At 38.1% G+C, this 22,575-nt stretch overlaps 1 protein-coding gene across 1 annotated transcript in view; it reads left to right on the top strand.

Moving 5' to 3' along the window:
• The window catches only part of ANKRD31 (ankyrin repeat domain 31), a 125,905-nt gene that overhangs the window by 53,205 nt on the left and 50,125 nt on the right, over nt 1–22,575 (top strand). The window contains exons 11-16 of the mRNA XM_070517344.1: nt 5,701–5,843; nt 9,984–10,128; nt 14,442–14,494; nt 15,418–16,939; nt 17,476–17,646; nt 22,104–22,241. Coding sequence (XP_070373445.1) covers nt 5,701–5,843; nt 9,984–10,128; nt 14,442–14,494; nt 15,418–16,939; nt 17,476–17,646; nt 22,104–22,241 — 2,172 coding nt within the window. The remainder of the gene's footprint in view (nt 1–5,700; nt 5,844–9,983; nt 10,129–14,441; nt 14,495–15,417; nt 16,940–17,475; nt 17,647–22,103; nt 22,242–22,575) is intronic.

Genomic DNA, 22,575 nt, shown 5'->3' on the forward strand with positions numbered 1-22,575 from the left:
ATTCTATTCTGATTCCTAAGCCTGTGACACATGAGAACTGAAAAGAAAGGTTGGCACAGGCCAACAGCAAGGCAGATAAAAACAAACAATGAGAGGCAGACTCGTGGAGGAGTACGGTGCAGAAGGGCGTGCGCACCATCCCTCTGTGGGTGTCAACAGTCGCTGCGTTACAGCGTGACTAAGAATGGTAGGATCTTGACTCTTCTCTTAAAATGTGTTAAATTATATTCTCTTTATAGGAAATGTTTACTCTTATAAAACTTTAAAGAGATTTCCTCCAAGATGGTTATATTTTTAAAAAGAAAAAAAAAATGTTACTTAAGGATCTCCCAACCTGCAGATTTGAGAGAGAATGAGAGATCTGTTGTAAAATGTACTCCATCTTTATTTTGCAAGAGTTTCTCCTAACCCTTAGGGGAAGGGAAATTCTTTATGTTTGATTTCTCTCTGCAATATGTAGCCATTTCTCTGGTCTGTAGTGGCTCTCGCTGCAGATAAATGTCCTTCTTGCTTTGTGGTTGCTGGGAATTTCTTTCAACCCTGAGATCGATACTATTCATCATTGGTCATCCTTGCTTAAGTCTCACTTCAAGTAGCATTCATTTTTAACCCCCCTCCCCCTAGACCCCATCATTTACCCTGAATTACTCATATGCACCTTGTCTTCTTTGGGAATTTTCTGCAGTAAACTTAAAATATGAGATGCTTTTTCTTAGAAACCTGACAACTGCTTTACATTTACCTTATCTTTTAGTCATTCTGGGCTCAGGGAAAATAAGTTAATCTTTTATTATAGTTATTTTTCATTCCTGTAGCAGTCATTTTTGTGCCCTTTAGGAAACTAATTTTTATTGTAGTTTAACCAAAACCTAAATAAGTAAAGGAAGTTTCCTAGGAGGAACATCATCATCTGCATTCCAAAGTTAGTAACTTTTGGATTTCTGATACTTCATTCATCATCCTACCAAACCTAGACCTGTGGCAGATAATCAAGTTAATCAGTGACACACACTGATAAGCATATTTCCACTGGTCTGCAGGTCACAGAACCTAAACAGCAGTGAGTTCATGCTTCTTCTCAGGAACAGTACTTTGGGGCAGATACTTTTTATATTATTAAAAAAAAAGTTCTTAAATGGCTGGGTTCCTAAAGTTCACTTGTGAGCTGTTTATTTGAAAATTTTTATGAAATTATGAAAAATTTCAAACATGTAGAAAAGTTGAAAGAATTGTAAACACCCATATTCCTAATACCTAGACTCTAGATACTTGTTTTTATCGCATACTTATTGTAAAAGAAAAACACTCATGTCTTTCTCCTCTGCTCACACTCACGACACTTCTGACACCAGATGTGTGGGTTTTCCATACGTCAAGAAATTCTCTGACACCTGCTGGGTGTCTTGCAATTCAGTTCAGTTCTGACACTAACCAGTGTTAGTGCCGACCGCACAGGTTAAGGGCTCAGTCCCACAAGACAGCCCCCACTTCAGATGCAAATCGCCGATTAGTAGGTCCCCAGGTTACCCACAACTTCTGTTCAACTTGGCTACAAATTGGAGGTTCCCATGACCCCTTCACTGGATTTGATCATTTCCTAGAACAGCTCATGGAACTCAGGGAAACACTTACTTATGTTTACCAGTTTATTAGATAATAAAGGATATGATAAAGGATACAGATGAAGAGCCAGATGAAGAAGATACATAGGATAGGTCTGGAAGGGTCTCGAACATAGGAGCTTCTGTCCCTGTGGAATTGGAGTGTGCTCCCCTCCCGGCATGTGGGTGTGTTCACCAACTTGGAAAAGCTCTCCAAACCTCATACTTTGGGGATTTTTATGGAGGCTTCGTCACACAGGCACAAGCAATTATTAAAACCATTTCCAGCCCCTCTCACCTCTCTGGAGAATGGGCAGAGAGAGCGGAAGTTCCAAGCTTCTAATCATGGCTTGGTCTTTCTGGTGAGCAGCCCCCGTCTAGGAGCCCACCAAAAGTTGCCTCATTAGAACAAAGGACACTGCTGTCACCCAGGAAATTCCAAGGGATTTTAGGAGCTCTCTGTCAGACGTTCCTGAGGAAATTACGCTGAGGAAATTACAAAGGTCTGAGAGTTCTGTATCAGCAACTGGGGTCAAACTAAATATTAGAACAAAAGATTGTCCAACACCCCTGTTTACATGGGTTTTAGGGGCTCCGTGTCAGGAACAAGGGCCAGAGACCAATATGTATTTCTTATTTCTCACCTGTCCATCTATAATTTCTCTGTCCATCCATCAGTCCATCTTTATGTTGATGCATTTCGAAGAAAGTTGTAGGCATTAGTATATTTTATCACTAAGCACCTTGGCATCAATATTGTTAGAGTTCAATAGTTTTTTCTTTTTTTTTGAGGTAAAATTTTTATACAGTGAAATGCCAAATCTTAAATGTGCCATTTGATGAATTTTGACAAATTACATTCACCCGTGTAACCCAGACCTCTTTGAAGTGGGAGAATATTACCATCATCCCAGAAAGTTCCCTCATGTCCCTTCCCAATCAGTCCCCATCCGCACTCTCTAGAGCCGCTCCTGCTCTCATATTTTTCATCATAGGTTAGTTTTGCCTCTTCAGTATTTCACCGTTAAGCATGATGTTAGCTGTAGGTTTTTGTAGCTGCTCTTTATCAGACTGAGGAATCTATTCCTAATTTGCTGAGAATTTTTTACCAGAAACCAATGCTTAGTCATGATATATCATCCTTTTTATGTATTGCTGGATTCGATTTGCTACTATTATGTTCAATATTTTTGCATCTATGATCATGGGTAATATTGGTCTGTAATTTTCTTTTTATTGTAATTCTTTTGTTATCAGGATTCGTTAATGTTTTTTTGTTCATAGGTAGTATTGGTCTATAATTTTCTTATAATATCTTTGATTTTGGTATCAGGGTTATACAGACCTCATAAAATGAGTTAAGAACTATTCTCTCCTCTTCTATTTTCTGAAAGAGTTTGTGTAAGATTGGGGTTTTTTCTTCCTTAAATGTTTGACAGAACTTAAGAGTGAAACTATCTAGACCTGTAGTTTTCACTGTGGGAAGACTTTGATAATAAATTCAAATTCTTTAATAGGTGTGGGCTATTCAAATTTTCTGTTTCATCTTGTGTCAGTTTTGGTAAGTTGTAATTTCAGGGAATTTTCCTTTTCATCTAGGAGGTAGAATTTATTGGCATAAAGTTGTTTACATTTATCTCTGTTATCCTTTTAATGTCTGCAGATCTTTGGGGATTTTATCTTTCATTCCTGATATAGCACCCTTCCTTCCTTCCTTCTTCTTTGTTTCTTCCTTCATTCCTGAGCTAGTTTAAGCTACAGGATTATCAATTTTATTGATTTTTTTTTATTTCAAAGAACTAACTCCTGGCTTTTAGAATTTTCTCTATCTGTTTTATATTTTGTTAATTTCTACTCTTCTGTCTTCTACTTATTTTTGGTTTTCTTTGTTCTTTTTATAGCTTCTTAAGGTTGAAAATGAAGTCACAGATTTTTGTACCTTCTTCCCTACTGTAAGCATTTAAAGCTGTAAATTTCCCTCTAAATATTGCTTTTGCTGCATCCCACAGATTTTGATGTTGTGTTTTCATTAACATTCAGTTTGAAATATTTTAAATTTCTTGTATGATTCCTTCCTTCCTGACCCCAATTATATTAGAAGTTATTTAATGTTTAAATATTTGGGGATTCTCCAGATATCTTTCTGTTATTGATTTCTAATTTAGTTCCGTTGTGGTCAAAGGATATACTTTCTATCAATTTGATCCTTTCCATTTATTGAGAATTAGTTTATTGCCTGGTATATGGTCTTTCTTGGTAAATATCCCTTGTGCAGTTGAATGTTTATTCTTCAGTTGTTGTGTGTAGTGTTCTATAAATGTCAGTCAGATGAAGGTGGTTGATAATGTTCAGATCATCTCTGTCTTTACTGATTTTTTGTTTATTTTTTTTGTTTATTTGATCTGTCATTTCCTGAGAGGGAATTGAAATCATCACAACTATGACTATTCAGTTGTCTGTTTCTCCCTTTAATTCTGTCAGTTTTTGCTGCTTGTATTTTAAAGCTCTGTTATTAAGTACGTACACAGTTGTAATTGTCATGTCTTTTTTGTCATTATGAAATATCTCTATTCATCTCTGGTAGTACACCTTATCTGGAAGTCTACTATATATGATGTTAATGTAGACATCCTAGTCTTCTTTTGTTTCTTGTCTATTTGCTAAATCTTTTTCCATTTTTTTATTTTCAACCTATGTCTATATATAAAATGTATTTTTTGTAGACAGTGTACAGTTTTGCTTTTTTATCCATTTTGATAATCTGTCTTTTAATTGGGGTGATTAGTCAATTTTTATTTAATATAAATGGTTGGATTTAGGACTGCCATTTTACTGATTGTTTCTTGTGTGCTTCATCTGTTTTATTGTTACTTTCTTTGTCTTTGCATTATTTTGTAGTGGTTACTATAGACATTATAATATATATCTTTAATGTTTCATAGTCTCCTTAGAGTTACTATTGTAATACTTCACAGAAAATATAGGAACATTGAACATATCTCTCTTATCCTTTGTGCTACAGCTGTCAGATATATTATATACATTATAAATCCCAAAACATAATGTTATAATTTTTGTTTTAACAGCTATATGCATTTTAAGGAAATTTATGGGAAAAAAAACTCTGTTAAACTATATATTTACCATTTTTGGTGCTCTTTATTTCTTCCTCAAGGATTTCTAATTAATATTATAGGAGAAACTCCTTCTATAACATTTTGTGGCAGTGGTTCTTACCTTGGGTGATTTTGCCTTGCAGAGGACATTTGGCGGTTTCTGGGAACATTTTTAGTTGTTATGCCTGGGATGTGTGAGGGGTGCTGCTCGCATCTGCTGGATTAAGGCCAGGGATGCTACTGAACGTCCTACAGTGCTCAGAACAGCAAAGAGTTATCCAACCCAAAGTGTTAGTGCAAAGATTGAGAAACTCCGAGTTATAGAGAAGGTTCTGGAAAAAGTTAGTGAAATACACTTTTAGCATACTTTTAAGTTTTCTTACATCAACATATGATTTACTGGAATTTAATAGATATCTATAACTCATACCATTTTTTCTGGCTAACAAAGAAATAAATATTTAACTGGATGATTGCTTTTCTTGGAGTAGCTTGCGGTTTGTTAGTTGAATAGTTAGTAAATAGCTTTTTGCAAATAAGGAGAAAAGAAATACATACTTTTGAACTGACTTTTATGTAGTTCTACCAGTTGGGTTACTTTGATGGAAATACGTTGAGTTACAAGTAAAGCTTTTATCCTCTCTTTTCTGCAGAAAAGTAGCCTGCAACCAGCGTTCTCTGTGAGCTAATAATGATCCCCTTTCAGCCTTTTTGTTTGAGGAGGATAGGAATAGTTTCAAATACTTTACTACTGTTCATATTTTTCTGCAACAGAGTTAGGGATAAGAACTCGGTTTGTCCCTCAAATTTGGTGAATCTACCAAATAATACAGATTGCTTTCATGGTAAGATTATCTTGTTTCATGTAATCAGAATATTTTTAAAGAAACAACTTAGAATTAGAGTTTTTACTTTAAGGGCAAGCACAAAACGTTATTAAGATGCCAAATATAAACAAATACCAATTCCTTTTTGTATAATAGGTTGGACAGCACTTCATGAAGCTAGTGTGGGAGGGTTATATCAAATAGCAAGTGAACTCTTGAAAGGTGGAGCAGATGTGAATATCAAAGGCATGTACCAGATCACTCCCCTACATGATGCTGTGATGAACGGACATTATAAGGTACTGTGATTCTTTTGTTTGTAGAGCAAACACTACGTTCTGCAAGTATTACGGATCTCTGGGACCAAGCAATAGAAAAGCAGATAGAACTTCAGTTTCTGTTCATTCTGCTAATCAACACTCAGATTTTATAAAATTTTCCTGTGTGATGGATTTGTTGTGCCTGATATGGTAGGTGCCATTTTACATGTTACTTTTAACAACTACAGAACCTGTTTTGGTGTTTTTTAAACTTGCACTTGTTTAGGACTCTCTTCGTATGGGGCTTTACAGACTTTAGGAGAATGTTTCCTTCTTATAGAATGTGACACAATGATGCCCAGTCCTGATAGCAGGCTCACAGCTTTATGGAGTCTAGTGTCACTTTGAGAGTCAGCATAAGCCATGACCCAGGTTTAATGGCCAGCCAGTATGCACCAGCACAGATATACCAATGTTAAAATATCAGAATACTCTAATTGCTTATGAATTGGTTAATAGTAGCTGCAATAATGGTAATATTAATTAAGATTATGAATTCCAACACACATGGTTTAATCTCAGAAACCACATATACTCTGAGCTTTTTAGACATTTTTCTCCTCCAGGCACTGCATTATGGTTCTGGAGCACTTGCTGAAAATATCTTGCTATTCAGTTATTGGAAGTTGTTTCTGGGTTTAAAATTTCTAGGGTAGGAAAGGGCTCAGCTGGGCTCAGGAAGATCTTTTCTGCATACTTCCAGAAGAAATTCCTAACACAGGTAGAGCTGGGGAAGGCTGCCAGGAGCCATGGACGTAGACAAATAGGGCCAATGCCTTCCTAGTGTGGAATAGTACTTCAGGAGGGTTTAGGCAGTTTTGCTTGTTTTTTGATAATGTATCATCTGGTAGTAGTAGGTGGTTATCGCTGCACGTTGTGCAGAGGGCTGGGAGAGGGAATTCTGCCTGCAACTTAATTTAATGGCCAGAAGAATGCAGGCTTGGACAAGTGATGATGTGAGCCCGCCCTCTGTCCTTTACCCTCTCTTCAAAGCTGGCCTCCAGCAGAGAAACATCATGCCATCTTTCCTCTCTGCATGACCCATCAGCTCTCCAACTCAGCAGAGCTGTCCTCTCCTGGTCAAGAGGCTTTTCTCCCTTTGGGCTCTGTGAGCCCTGAGCACTTTAATTTTTCTTCTTTTCTTTCTCAGTCCTTCCTTTGCCCCACCAGGTAACTTGGCTCCAATTAATTTCTGCCTCATAGGCCAGAACTGGCTGTCTCCTATCTGGCTTTGCACATATGTCACGTTCTCTTGCTACCTCAGTGAAGTAAAAGGGACCAGAGATCCAGGCCTCTAACTCCAGAATCTTGTTTCCTCACTACTTACCTCCCTCTCCCCAACCCCTGTCTTTCTGTGACTCCTGTGCTGCAGGCACTGTGGCACATCCTTACTGATGGCAGGAGAAAAGAGAATGATGAGACAGGAGTGGAAGTCTAGAGAATGGTCATGAGAATTAAAAGCTGAAATCCATTGACAGTCTGTCTTCTTTGTTCCCTTCCCCTTCTTTTTACCTGGGGGAAGGGAGGGGAGCCAACAAGTTACTTCACCCAGTCCAAGAGAAATTTGTAAGACTCCATGTCAGTTCTGGGCTACTTAAGAACCAAAGCCCTGGGAGCCAAAGTGGGACGGGACGTTGTTTTGGAGGGCAGAGTCGGAACGGTGGGAGCATCAGGTGAGGATTTAGGCTTACCTTGGGTTGTCTCTTAGGTGAGACAAAGATAGTCATGAAAATGGCCTACACCCTAGCTATTGGATTGCCCCTGTGCCTTAGATGTCACAGGACTAAAGATGTCAGACAGGGAAGCCCTGGGAACCTGATGCTGGACCCACCACCTGGAGAGTAGGTGCTACTTAAACATTCCAGAGTGAAGGAACTTGTGTATATTATCTTACAGGCATTGATTGTTATATTGGAAAGATACTTAAAGATAGGAAGACTAAAAGATAATAGCCTATTTTTTAAAAAAATGAAAAAGCACTTAAGAAACTTGTGTGATTTCATTTATATAAAATATCTATAATAGTTCAAAAATCTGTAGAGACAAAGATGATTAGGAGTAGGAGATAGAGGGTAGGTAATAAGGAGTGACAGATAATGGGTAAAGGGTTTATTTTGTTTTATTTTATTAATTAATTTATTTGTTTATTGAGGAAGATTAGCCCTGACCTAACATCTGCTACCAATCCTCCTCTTTTTGCTGAGGAAGACTGGCCCTGAGCTAACATCTGTGCCCATCTTCCTCTACTTTATATGTGGGATGCCTCCCACAGCATGGCCTTCTGAGCGGTGTGATGACCGCACCTGGGATCCGAACCGGTGAACCCTGGGCCACCAAAGTGGAATGTGCGCACTTAACTGCTGTGCCACAGGGCAGACCCCAAGGTTTCTTTTAGGTTGAATGAAAATGTTCCAGAATTAGATTGTGGTTATAGTTGCACAACCCTCTTAATATACTAAAAAACATTGAATTATATTCTTTAATGGGTGAATTGTGTGGCATGTGAATTATATTAATAAAACTGTCAAAAATATATTTTTTAATGTGGAAAAGGTGGAATTTGAGAATTACAGATGATCAGCTCAATGTGGTTCCTTAGAAAAATCTAGAACAAATTATTAAACACATGGTGGGAGACATTTAGGCAAGAATGTAGTGATCTTTGAGAATCTGTCGGTATCTCTAAGAACAAGTTGTGTCAGACTAACCTTGATTCCTTTGTTATTAGGCTTCCTTTGTTAGCAGGTGAAGGAAATGGCATGACGAGTTGATGTAAGCTATCATGATTTTAACAGAGCTTTTATTTGATGAAGTGTCCTGTGGTGTATGAGTACATAAGATGTTGAATTGGAGGTTAGCTGACAGTGTTATTGGGATTCACGTATATTTAAAAAATATTCCTCAGACGTGGTGGTTATCTATTCCATGTGTGTCTGAAGTTTGGTTATGTATTCTGTTACGCTGTGGAGTCAGACAACCTCCACAGGCTGGAACAGGGACTGTATTTTGTTGTTGTTAGGAGTATTTTTAAGAATCCCAGACATGATGCCATTTTACCCATAACATTGAGCCTACATTTCTAACAGATAGTGACATTTTTTTTCACACCTACAATATTGTCTCACCTAATAAAAATTAACAGTTTCTTAATACCACTTAATACCCATCGCATATTCAAATTTATCAGGTTATCTTAAAAATGTGTTTTTATAGCAAGTTTTTGTTTGAATCAGGATCCATCAAAGTTCATACATTAGATATGTTTGCTATATCTCTTAAGTATGTTTTAAACTTGTGTAAGAGAAAACATATATGTTATATGTTATGCATAAATATATACCTGTTAGACTAAACTAACTCTGGAAAAACTCAGAAGAAACTGTAACCAGGCTGACTTAGGAAAAAATAATCAGATGAATGGAGGACAGGGGTAGAGGAGCGAAACTTACATTTCATTGTAAATTTTTCTGAGCCTTCTGTATTCATTAATTTCCCATTCAAAGTTCCTTAATTTCTTATTCAAAAATAATAAATTAAAAGAACCACCCTCAAAAAACTTAGGGTACAGGAGAGGCAGATGTATAAACAATAAGTATAATATAGCATGCGTTGGACACTGTGATGAAATATATACATGAAGGAAGGAAGACGTCGTTTTTCTCTAGGGCAGCAGAGGGTAAGGAGGTCAGGGGGAGCAGCACAGAGGAGGTTCCCTGAGGAGTAGTCACAGATTAAGGATGACCAGTTTCTCTCTGACGTTCTGAAGAGGAGCAGCAGCAACACAGGTATGTGTATGTGGAAGACATAACTGGAACCTGTTAAAATTACGTTTACTACTACAGATCCCAGTCCTAATTCCTGGTGTATCTGTTGGCCCCATTTCAGCAGCAGCTGAACTACAAACTTCTTTTTTTGTTAAAAGAAAGGATGCGTATATCAACAAATTATGATTCAGTAGCAATTATATTAATTTTTTTATTAGGCAAAGATGTTTCAAGTACGCCCAAACTCTGTACTGTTGAAAGAAATATTGGATGTTGCTTAGAGTTGTATGTTAGCACACATTTACAATAATAGACCTTTTGTCTGGGCTCCCTCACATGAACAATCTTCCTCTAGGTGGCAGAGTTACTTCTTTTGAATGGAGCTGATCCATTATTTAGAAGTGACAGCGGAAAGTGTGCTTTGGATGAAGCCAAAGATTCACATATGCAGCGTCTCCTTGAGAGATACATTCCCAAACATCAAAAACATCTTATATCAGGTAGGATTAAACTACCCTGTTATATCTCTTCCTTATGCCAGTAGAGAGTTAAAGAAATTGAATTTAGAATTATAGATATTAAATTTATTTTTCTCATAAGTTTTGAGAAAATCCGTTCAATAGTGTCCTTGCTCCATTCCTTTAATAAAGCACACGGACTTGTTTGCAAATGCACATCATGGAAGGACTCTAAAAAAAACAAAGGAAGGTAATATCATATGTTCTTTTCCCCAGGTTATACAGTGTAAACAGTTAAGAAACTTTTATGCAGTTCTGGTTATTTCCCTATGATCCTTTGACTGAATAAATGATGTGATGTAAATTATATTTGGCTGTATCCTTTTCAGTGAATATGGCTATGATTGTTTATCTCCATTCCCTAAAAATCTTTGCTTATGGCTATACTTTTGCCGTGTCATCCATTACAGTGTTAAATTGAACTACAAAAGAACTTGATCTGCAGTTGTGAATAAAAAGGTTATTTAAGAATAATTTAATTACATGGCACATTGTTGATACTCTCCTTTCATTTGTTAGATTTTTTAGTACAGTCACAATATCACTCTGCTCAAAACTCTGCAATGGCTCCATTTAACCTAGAAGAAATGCCAGTATTCTTAAAGTGGCCTAAAGGCCCCTGTATCAACTGGCCAGTCTACCAGTTAACCTCTTCTCCTACTACTTTCTACCTCCATTCCTTGACTTCAGTCACACTGGCCTCCTTGCTGCTCCTCAGATGTATTTTCCCCATCTCCTTCAAGTCTTAGTTCAAATGTCACCTTCTCAATGAGGCCTAGACTACCCTATTTAATACGACAATCTGCCTACTTCCCATCCTCACTGTATTAGTTTTCTCTCACTATGTAACAATTACCTGCAAACTTAGCATCTTAAAACAACAAACATTTGTTATCTGTCATCGTTTCTGAGGGCTAGGAATCTAGGAGCAGTTTAGCTGAGTGGTTCTGGGTCAGGGTCTCTCACCAGTTGCAGTCAGGCCATCAGTGAGAGCTCTGGTCATCTGGTTCAGCTAGGGCAGAAAGTCCACTCTCAAGCTCACCACATGGTTATTGGCAGGTGGCAGTTCCTTGCTTGTCTGCTGGAGGCTTCAATTACTTGCCACACGAACTTCTCCAGGCCTGCTGACAACCTGGCAGCTGGCTCAGAGCAAGTGACCCGAGAGAGAGACTGCGCCCAAGACAAAAGCCAGTTTTTTTATAACCTAATCCTGGAAGTGTTATACCCTCACTTCTGCCATATTCTCTTTGTTAGAAGTGAGTCACTAAGTCTGGCCCATATTCAAGGGAAGCAGAAGTAAGCTCCACCTCTTAAAAGGAGGAGTATAAAAAAATTTATGAACGTATTTGTGGAGCCACCACTCTCACTCCAGTCACTCTTACCCTTCTCTACTTATCCTTTTCCCATGGCACTTAACACTCTCTAACACTTTAGGTGATCTACTTATTTTTATTTTCAGTCTTCACCCTGCAGAATCTAAGCTCCATGAAGGAAAAGAACTTTGTTTTGTCTAGTGATGAATACTAAAGTGCCTTGTACATAGTAGAAATTCAGTAAATGTTTGTTGAATAAATATCCTTTGAACAAAACAAACCATTTTTCCATTCAAAAGATGTGTGCTTTGTTCACTTTTATTAAACTATATTTTAATAAAATTTTCCTCCAGAGGTAATTGTTTGAATGCCATTGACTAAGGACTAAGACCTGGATCAAAACACCCTACTTTTATAGTAAAGATAACTTCATTGATAATTAAAGGCCACCAAGAGGCAGTTAATGAATGGTTCTTTAGAGCAAAAGACTTCTTCCCCAGTAGCTCAGTCGCACTGGAAAATAAGAGGGACAGACTGTGCCATGTTGAGGCCAGATCTATAAAGCAAGTTGAGATGGATGATTAAAACGCTTGTGTTTACATTTCAAGCTATGTGAAAAATAGCAAATATCCAGTTGGAGACAAAAGTATGTATATTTTTATTTTTGAACTTTTGCTTTAATAATCTGCTTGATTGCTGACTTCTCTGTTTTATGGTGGCATGCATTGTTTTGCTGTTCTGGGAGCGCTTCCTCTAGCATTCTAAGCCTTTCTCCAAATCCAGAATCCCTCATTCACCAGTGCCCACTTCTGACCTCTACCTCCCCGAGGGGATTTCATTCGTAGTAAGGAATCCCAAGCCTTTCTTCTTAGGACTTGGCTCCCCTTCTTCTCTTGTGAGGGGATTTACCAAAGCTGGGCTGTATTATCATCCTTCACCAGATCGTTTGAGTATTTCTTAAGTTTGAACTTTCCAATTCTGTAATTAATTACTGGCCTACTTATCAACATAAATGCAAAATTAGTTTCTTAAAGAATGTCTGTACACTTATACAAACAGGGTATTCACTTGTAAATTCCAGTTGAAGAGATTTTAATCATGAGAATGATGGATAAAGAACCTTCCTCATGCAAAATGTATTTGTTGCTTTTCTATCTTAGAATAAAATACATCCACTTTGGTGTAGGACAAGAGCTTGTTCTTACTAATTTTATAACCGTGGGTATGTTAACATCCTCAGTTTTCTCATCTGTCAATTTGGGCTTATAATATCTACTCTTCTACTTACATGTCTGTGGACTTGTTAGTGTGAGGATTGGAGTTAATCTATGTGAAATACCTCAGCACAGTTCCTGGCACAGGACAGGAGCTCAGAGTGACAGGGTGGAAAGAATACAGGTATATCACCAAAATTTACCACCTTAGAACTTATATCTGTGTACTTTTTTTTTTTTAAGTTGGTGACACTAGAGCATGTAGAGTCTTAAAACTGAGAGGAAATAAAAGCCCCTTTTCTTGCTTCTAGATTTTCTTAGGAACCATGGTTCTCTTGGAAAATATTTTTCTTCTTTTTTATTTAAAAACCAAAGTTAGGAGAAGGCACAGAGTCCTTTCTGCTCTTGAAAAATAGTACTAACAAAAATAATAACGGAGCACTTTCTGTGTGCCAGGAATTCCTCTAAACTCTTTAGAAGGGTTATCTCATTTAATCTTCATAACAGTTCACAGCACTACCTTCATTTCATGGAGCTGAGGCAAAGACAGTAAGAAACTTTCCCAGGGTTGCCCAGCTGGTAAGCAGATGAGTCAAGATTGAAACTCAGGATTGAGGTTCCAGAGACTGTGCTCCCAGCCCCCTTGCTGGATTGAAGACCATTCTGTGTGCCTGCCTTGTGTGAGGGAGGTGACTGGGTGAATGCCAAGCCTTGTTGTGTGTATTGTAAAATGTTTGCTGTCACAAAAATTATTCCTAAGAAATAATTTAAAAGTTGCTCTTTTTTCAAATTACAGCCTTGTCAAAATATTATTACATTTTGGGGCTGGCCCTGTGGCCGAGTTGTTAAGTTTGCACACTCCGCTGCAGGCGGCCCAATGTTTCATTGGTTCGAATCCTGGGCGTGGACATGGCACTGCTCATCAAACCACGCTGAGGCAGCGTCCCACATGCCACAACTAGAAGGACCCATTACAAAGAATATACAACTATGTACCAGGGGGCTTTGGGGAGAAAAAGGAAAAAATTTTTTTAAAAAATCTTAAAAAAAAAAATTATTACATTTGCATCTCATATTTATGGGAATTTGTATTCTTTACATATCACATCTAAGTTATTCATTCATTTATTCCTTCCTCTATCAAATATTCATTGAATACCTGCTATGTGCAAGCCCCTATTTCTAGGTTTTTATCTGTTGTGGCCAAATGCATATATAGGTAACTGTAATTCCACCTTTAGTATTTAAAGAAGGCACTAAAAGAGACACTAAAGGACTTTTATTATCAACCTAGGTATATTTTTTTCAAACCATCTTTTTTCCCTATGTATCCTCAAGATGGGCCTTTTCCATGCATGTAAGTTTCACTTTTAAGACAATGCAGCATTCAGGCTAGAACCTTATTAAGCAGACATATTAGGAAATGATTGTAATACAATGAATTGTGAAAGAATTTTTTGCCTTGTAATAATAGCTTGCAAACGCATATCTAAGTGTATCTGTGCAGAATGTAAAAAATACTGAGTTACGTGTCCATCTCTAGTAGTATTTTGTTGCCTCTGTTTTGCTTGTCCTACAGAAATGTTTTCAGTCCTCTCAAGATAGTATTTAGTTTCTAATAAATATGGAAATTATAAATTATAGGAATGTTACGTATGCCAATTTTAATAGAAAATGTTTGCATAATTTCACTTATTCCACTTGGTTTTCTCACGGCAAAGGACATGTGTCTGACTGCTGGAGGCTGATTTTCTCTTTTTGTTTACAGCTCACAAGGATAGCACTGACACATTAGATGTAGAGGATGTACACCAGCACAAGGTATATCTGTGTAGCAATAGCATTTTTATAGAATGCACCTGCTGGTCATTTTATAGCTCATCGGGGGGAGAGAAAGACTGCTGAAGCATTCATTAGGAACAGTGACTTCATCCTTGCTTTTAAGACACTTTGGAATAATTACATGAGCATCAGAGGGTTCTGGGCTGTTAGATTGGGAAGCAATTGAGTAAATGTAGCGGATCTGGGCCCACTAATGTATTGGTAGCCATTTCCTTTCTCCTCCTCTTCGTGGAGCCGTGAGATTTATCAACCATGTCGAATTTCCTCTGGCTTAAGCACATTGCAAGAGCCAGAGGTGTCAGTGCATCCCTTTAAAGTTCACATGGTGGGCAGTTACTGTGCATCTGGTGCTGGAGTTGTGGTGAGTGAGAGGAAGCCGTGTCCCTATTTTAATCTGAGCGGCTCACAATAATCTTTCCATACAGACCGACTTGGGAGCATGTCTGTCTTCTTGTTTTTAAATTCCTTCTTCTGCTGCCCTACCTATAGTCTCTCATGGATACCAGAGGAGGAAACTCTCTTAATTCTACTTTGTCTATGTAACAACCAGGAGAGGAGAGTAAGAAAAAAAAGCATTTTTGTCTGATTATTTTAAAAGTCTATAAAAATTAGATTAAAAACTATTATTATGTTTAGTAAGATTATTAGTGCTAAAATACTAACAAAAAGAAATTAAAATGTATAGCAGAAAATAAAGGTTAGTACACATACTGAGCCTGAGTCCATTACATTTGCCTTTCCTCTATTAATCTACTTTTCTGAAATATCAGGTTGTACATACCCTAGCGGGCCCTGTGGTTACATCAAATTGTAAAAGTGAGTGGAATGATGTTTGATTAGAATGAATCGAATGTAGAACTGCAGCTGAAAATCAAAGCTAACTGTATGTTTTGTTTCTGTAGAAACCGAAACTCAATTCCAAAAATTGTGTTGGGTTTGGTTGTGATGAAAATTCCAACAGACAGAAGCCAGAACATGTAAAAGTTGATGAAAGAAGCAGAGAAGTTTTGTTTGTAAATAAAGAAGATGTATATGAACATTACCAAAAAGATTCCAAAAGCACGAAATTTGGTAAATCCAAGAATAAGCAATCAACTGTTAACCAAATGTACTCTACAGGACTTAGAAAGGACAATCTCCATAATGTCACAGATCCCAGCACAAATGTGTCTAAAGATAAAGGAGGAAGAAACACACGACACAAAAGGACTCAAGTGGATGATGCAATCCAAGAAAGCAATCCAAGAAAGACAGTAGCTGTCTCTTCTTCCAGAAGAATAAACAAATTGGTTGCTCAGCAGCAGCATATTCTCCAAACCCTTGATGACCTTCCAGAAGAGTCATGTAAACTTTCCAGCCCAGCTCTGTCAAGCCTGAAAAATGGATTAGGTAGCAATATCGAGGCTTGTTCAGTTTCCAAAGAGACACGTTCCCAGAGCCTGGATTTATCAGGTAATCAAGAAATCAAATTCTTTGAATTAGAATCCATTGACCAAGCTGAAGCTGTTTCTTCCTCAGATTTTTCTTTACATAAAGAAATCAAGTTACCACTTGTTACTGCAGATCAGCCATATACTCACCAAGAACAACAGTGCGTTAGCCCTTATAAATCTCATGAAAACAGTAACTCAGGTCAAAAAGATGAGACCCTTAATAAGTGGGAAAATTCTTTCCTATCTTTTATAAAGAGAAGTTTTAATAATGATGATGATGATGAGTGCTGTACCTCTGAGAAGACTGTGACATCTGAAAAGGTGATATGTTCTACAGATTGGAAAAACCACTATAATTATAAAGAGAATATAAAAAATAAAGAAGAGGATTTTCAACAATTTTTGCCCTCTGAAGAGCATTTTTCACAAGAATGTGAGTTAAAAGCAGGCAGCCTAACTGTACTTCCACAACAGGAAGCTGTTAATTTTTCTGATTCAGATAATATAATAGTTTCTGAACATGTTTCAAATTATGAGCAGTGCATATATGGAACTTCTTTTGATCGCTCATGTGGCAATCCTGAGCATTCTTCCCTGGCTTGTACAAGAACACTTTCAACACATGAAGGTTCGAAGTTGACTAGCCATGTAGAGCTTTTCAGAAGGCCTCAGGATCGTAGCCCCAGCGCACCAAGTCCTTTAACAAAGGAAATAGATACATGTCCTGTGGGAAAGGTGAATCAGAAAGAAGACACTGAAAGGAGTTACACTGACAAAGCCCAAAAAACAAGTTCCTCAAATGAGCCTTTGTCCACAGTTGTTCATTCTCAAGTAATAGAAACATCTACAGTTGAAAAGAAGAGACAAGACCTTCTAGAGAGCGAAACCGTGCATAATATAGATGTTCATTCCAGTGACAATATGAACAAAGAATTGTCCGGCATCTCACAACTTAGTCAAAGAGGAGAGAAGGAAATTTCTCACAAACCAGGTATTGGTCGTACTGCTCAATTTGTACACGTTTCCTATAGATTTACTTATTTTATAGAAATTTCTGACTGAATTCCGCTCAACCTACGCCCAAACTGACAAGATGAGGAGGTGCAGGCTATGATCTGGGGATACTGCTAATTAGTTAAGTAATAGTGTTGACTTTGAAAGTCAAACCATTGTTATCAAAGATGGTTGCTCAATTGATGTTTACAGAAGTTAGGAAACAGTGTTTGTATCAATTTTTGTTTCTTTTTAATATAGCACTTATTTAGTATCAGGAAACCTAACAACATTTTCACAGCAAGAAATTGTTATCTCCACTGATGTCAACAGTTCGCTATATTCCCATCAGAATTGCATCGAGGAAACTTTATTATGTAAAAATATTTTTAAAGCCTTCTGTTTCCTTACAGAACAAAACAGGTCCAGCTTGTAACAGAAACTTGGAATAGTTACATGCCTGGGCTCTCTTCTAGCTGTGTAACCAGCAAAGAGAACTACAACACTGATAACTTCAAAATGTTTGTTTTTCAGATGAGGAGTTAACTAATAATATCAACGGAGACAGAAGCACTGTAAGAAGTTGTGAGGAGAAAAAAGAGAAGGCAGATTCAGAAATTTACATGCGTATGAATATCCAAGAACACAAAAAAGTTCGGAATTTCAGAAAAAGACAAAGTTTCTCGAAAGCTACCTGCAGCCAAGGTTCGTATTTCTGTACTTGTGTAGTAAAAGTTCGTGTCATCAGGCCCAGCAATCCACTCTACTACAGTGAATTGTGAAACTTTCAGATTTGCTGTTTATTTTTTTCGCCATTCACTAAGATTATTTCAGCTATATTTGTCGGATGGTTTTACTGTAAAGCACCACTTGAGAATTTATTAGTTTTCAGTTATACTCTTGTTATTTTTCTGCCTGTAACTTCTAATTTGTTATATTAGAGGAGGTGGGATAAACACCAGAGACAGCAGAGATGTTGAGAGGAGGCAGCAGGGTGAGCTGAGTCAGATCCCTTAGACCCCGCTGAACCTTTTTAACATGAGGGTGGTTAGAGATGCATAGCTGCTACTTTCCTTGTGTGAGATGAATGAACTGTGTATGTTTGGCAATATGGACAAGTCAGCCATTCCTTGATAGTTCTTGGAGCTAGTTCTGTGGTGAACAATAGGCTAGACACTTCAAGTTAAATGTTAAACACTGAAACGTTGATGTATCTACTGCCTAGTAAGAGGGGGGAAGGACAGTGGTCTGGGCCTTCTCCGTTGTCCTCCTTGTGTACACTGCAGCCTTTCTCACACACACCTCCTGTGGTGGGTTGAATGGTGGCCGCGTCGTAATCCCTGGGACTTGTGATACTGTCTTACATGGAAGAGTGAATATTACTGTCTGTAGAAGGAGAGTCTTAGCAGATGTAATTAAGTTAAGGATCTTGAGATAAAGAGATCATCCTGCATAATCTGGATGGGCCCTATATTTAATGACAAGTGTCCTTATAAAAGAAAGACAGGGAGATTTGAGACACACAGGAGAGGAGGAGAAGATGTCAAGATGGAGACAAAGGAGTGGTGTGGCCAAAAACTAAGAAAGCAGAGGAATGCTGCTATCCATCGGGAACTGGAAGAGGCAAGGAAGGGCTCCCTTAGAGCTCGCAGAGGGAGTGCAGCCCTGCTGACACCTGGGCTTCGCACTGCTGGTCTCCAGACTGGGAGATAATACGTTTATGTTGTGCTGAGCCACGCAGTTTGTGATGATTTGTTACAGCTGCCACAGGAAACTAATACTCTCCCCAGCAGCACTTCATCATACTTTAAGGCAATTTTTTGTATGACCTTAATAAAGTGTGTCATTCCACTAGACTGTAAGCCCCTTGAGGCAGAGATAGTGTCTTTTCCTCTGTGTTTTCTAGAGCACAGTGTCTGAATAAATATTTACTTGATTAAACTAATAAATAAATTGAACTTCCCCAGAGGAACGAATTCCAAATATTGCCATCTGGTAATTTCCTAACCTGAGGCTGGCTTGCCTCTTGTTTATCCAGTGGGGAATTCAGCCAGGCCCTGAGCACTGCCACAGCCCCCTCTGTCAGCTGTGCAGATTTCCAGTCAGTGTTCTGGTTTCTCTTCATTCAAATATAAACAGCCAAAGATCAACAAAATTTGTGGAAAACCCAATAGAAAAGAGACGTCAAAGCAATCTAAACAGACCAAAGGAACCCAGAAGAAACACAAACAAGGCAAGAATCACGAAATATCTAAAACTTAAAAAAAAAATTTATAGAAAAGAAGGGGCAATCAGAGAACAATCCAGAACTTAATGTTAAAATATATAATAGCATTAATTTTTAAAATATATAGATACCTATAGCAGGATTAGAAGGTAAAGCTAAGTCTCCTATAAAGAACAGAAAAATAAAAAACTGGTAAATAATGAGAGAAAAGATAATAAAATTGGAAGATCATTGTAGATCCAGAGAGAATCGTGAAAATAGGAGAAGAACATCATCAAAGAATTAATACGAGAAATGAAGGTCAAGAGTTTCCACACTGAAAGGGTCCACCAAGTGTCCAGTACAATGAGCACAGCATCTAACTGTGAAATTTCTGAACAGGGCTAAAGAGAAGATTCTCAGAGTTCCAGAGAGGAAAAAACAGTTCACATACAAAGGAACAGAAAGCTGAGTATTTCCTAATAGCATTTTATTTTATTAATAAATAATAATATATTAAATATTAAAAATTATTAGTAAAATACAGTGCTCCTAAGAAATACTCAGCTTTAACTACAGTGGACTTTATGGGGAAGTTTCATGTGAGTTTACCGTGAGTACTAGTTATTTCCTTTCCAGTTTCTCCCAGATTTTGTCATTTTAAAATTTCAGTTAAATACGTAGAAATTTATGATGACAGTAACATTGAGTAGTTTTTGAGTTTTTGCCCCAAAATGTTTATCACTTGCCTACCTTCTTTGCTGCAAACACACCAGGAACAAGCTGTGAGGATCTGTGCCATGCACAGTAGCAGTGATTGGGAGAATTTTTCAATTTAAACTTGGGATCTGCAGGTATGCCATCTTAGATATTTTATAAATTTTAAATATATTCTCTATATATGGATATATAATGTGAAATACATATCTATTTTATATGTATATAAAAAATATGTCTTTATTCTTCTAGTAAAGAGTTTCTGAGTGCAAATTTCTGAAGGGCAATTTGTTTTTGTCTGGATGTCAGTGGAAGATAGACATGAGGCAACAGTCTTCCCTGTGATTCATATAACCAAAGGATCCATCTTTCAGAGAGTAATTATCTGTTCTTTTTCTCTTGCCCTGAAGTTATGTGCCCGGTTGCTAGCATTTAGGAAATAGGGCAGGGAAAGGCTCCTATGTTCTCCAAGCTTAGCTTCATCAGAGTCACCTGGAAAGCTTGTTAAAACAGATCGCTGGGCTCTGCCCTCAGAAAGTCTGGATCAGTGTGTGTATTGGTTATCTGTTAGTGCGTAACAAATTATCACCAACTTAGTAGTGTAAAACAACGTATTTATTATCTCATAGTTTCTGTAGGTCAGGAATTGGGCACAGCTTAGCCTGGTCCTCTGCTCAGGATCTTTCACAGGCTGCAATCACAGTGTTGGCCAGGACTGGGGTCTCATCTGAAGGCTCAGCTAGGGAAGGATCCACTTTCACGCCTGTGTGGTTGTTGGCAGAATTCAGTTCCTTAAGGCGTGTGGCCATCCTCAGTTTCTTGCTGCGTGGGCTTTTCCAACATGGCTACTCGCTTCATCCAGACATGCAAGCTGAAGGTGATAGAGAAGTCTGCCAGCAAGATAGAAAATGTTGCCATCTCTTGTTACCTAATCAAGCAAGTGAAATACCCTTGGTGTTGAGGTGCTTTGTTGGTTAAAAAACGAGTTGTTCAAGAGGAGGGGATTGTACAAGGCCTAAACACCAGGAGGAGAGGAGCATTTGGAACCATCTTCAAGTCTGCCCTCCAGAGTAGGCTTGGGCTGGGTTGGAGAATTCACATTTCTGACAGGTTTCCCGGGCGACACTGATACTGCCAATCTGGGACTACACTTTGAGAACCGCTGGTTTAATGGATATTCTTTTCAGTTTCCTCACCCTGATCCTCAGCGTTGCCTTGCATCTCAGTCTGAAGCTTCTCTAATACAGTTTCTACAGAGAATAAACCTCCAGGTTTCTGGCTTGGGGATGGAGACCTGGGGTGAGAGGAATGGCTGCCAGGCAATTCAGGGTTGGAGACGGGAACTCGGAGCCCCAGCTCTTCTATACATGTACTTTGTCAGTCTCCCAGTTTCCAGCCCTATTCCATGCACATGGTGTGTCGTGGTGCCTGATGCCCCAAGTGCTGAGTGCCTGGGTCAGAGGGGCTCTCTTCTCTATGATTCCTTTCCAGGCACTTGGGTTGGAGCATTCCCCACTTTGCCAAATCAGTTAACTCTTCTCCATCTGGGACTTTCCAATTCCCCAAAATTTGCTGAAGTCTTTGTCTTAATGTTATTTCCCCTTCTATTTTCTTTTTATAGTATTTAAAAAAATTTTAGTATCAGTTTAGCATGGTTTTGAGTAGAAATGGGGGGGAAAACAAACAAACAAACATGGTCAGTCCACTATTTTTATCTCCAATTAGGTCTCTCTAACCTGTGTTGCAAGAAAAAGATAAAAAAGTACCTTTGCATAATGATGTACTGCATTTTTTATGAAAAAAACACCCCAATAATTGGCTGTAGTTTGGTTCTTGGGATCTTATCAGGAATACACCCATTGAGGTAGAGAATAGCTGTGGAAAGATTTTTATAAAATCACAGTTTGTTTTAAGAAAAATGTTATCCATTGCTAAAGGAGTAGTGAGAGCAGGATGAGTGTGGAACTGCGGCCAGTTTGTTTATTTCAGTCCCGCGTGTGATAGTGACTAAACAACTGCTCAAGTGAATTTGAAGTAATATGCTTAAGTGCCCTGTATTTGCTTCACAAGTTATATTTTAAAACAGTTAACAGCAATGATAATATTAATTGATGTATGTTTCTGTGTAGTGCACCCACTTAGGATATTTTGAGGAAGTTGCTATGTATTTTCTAAGCTCCTTTATAATAATCAGCATTTGGCAGAAAAGAAGCCTCAGTTTTGCTTGGCAAATTTACAGAAATGAAAACAGCTGGGATCAATAAGAGGAATGCCAGAGGGGAAAGCCGGCTTCATTTGGCTGCCAGAAGAGGAAATTTGTCTCTGGTGAAAGCTCTAATAGAATCTGGAGCAGATGTGAATCTGCAAGATAATGCAGGTTTGGATTCTTTTAATTTTAATTGTGTTTATAATTTGAACTCACTGAAATAGATGTTTCATCTCTCCCTCCCCCAGTTTTGATCCTGGCTGATTTATAACTGCTAACTTTGAACAATCTTTTTTACAATATATTATTGTTACTGTTAATTTTTTTTTAAAGATTTTATCTTTCCTTTTTCCCCCCAAAGCCCCCATAGTTGCATGTTTTTAGTTGTGGGTCCCTCTAGTTGTGGCATGTGGGACGCTGCCTCAGCATGTCTTCACGAGCGGTGCCATGTCCACACCCAGGATCCAAACTGCTGAAACCCCGGGCCACCACAGCAGAGCATGTG

The sequence above is a fragment of the Equus asinus genome, chromosome 9 (assembly GCF_041296235.1).
Source record: "Equus asinus isolate D_3611 breed Donkey chromosome 9, EquAss-T2T_v2, whole genome shotgun sequence".
Lineage (NCBI taxonomy): Eukaryota > Metazoa > Chordata > Mammalia > Perissodactyla > Equidae > Equus > Equus asinus.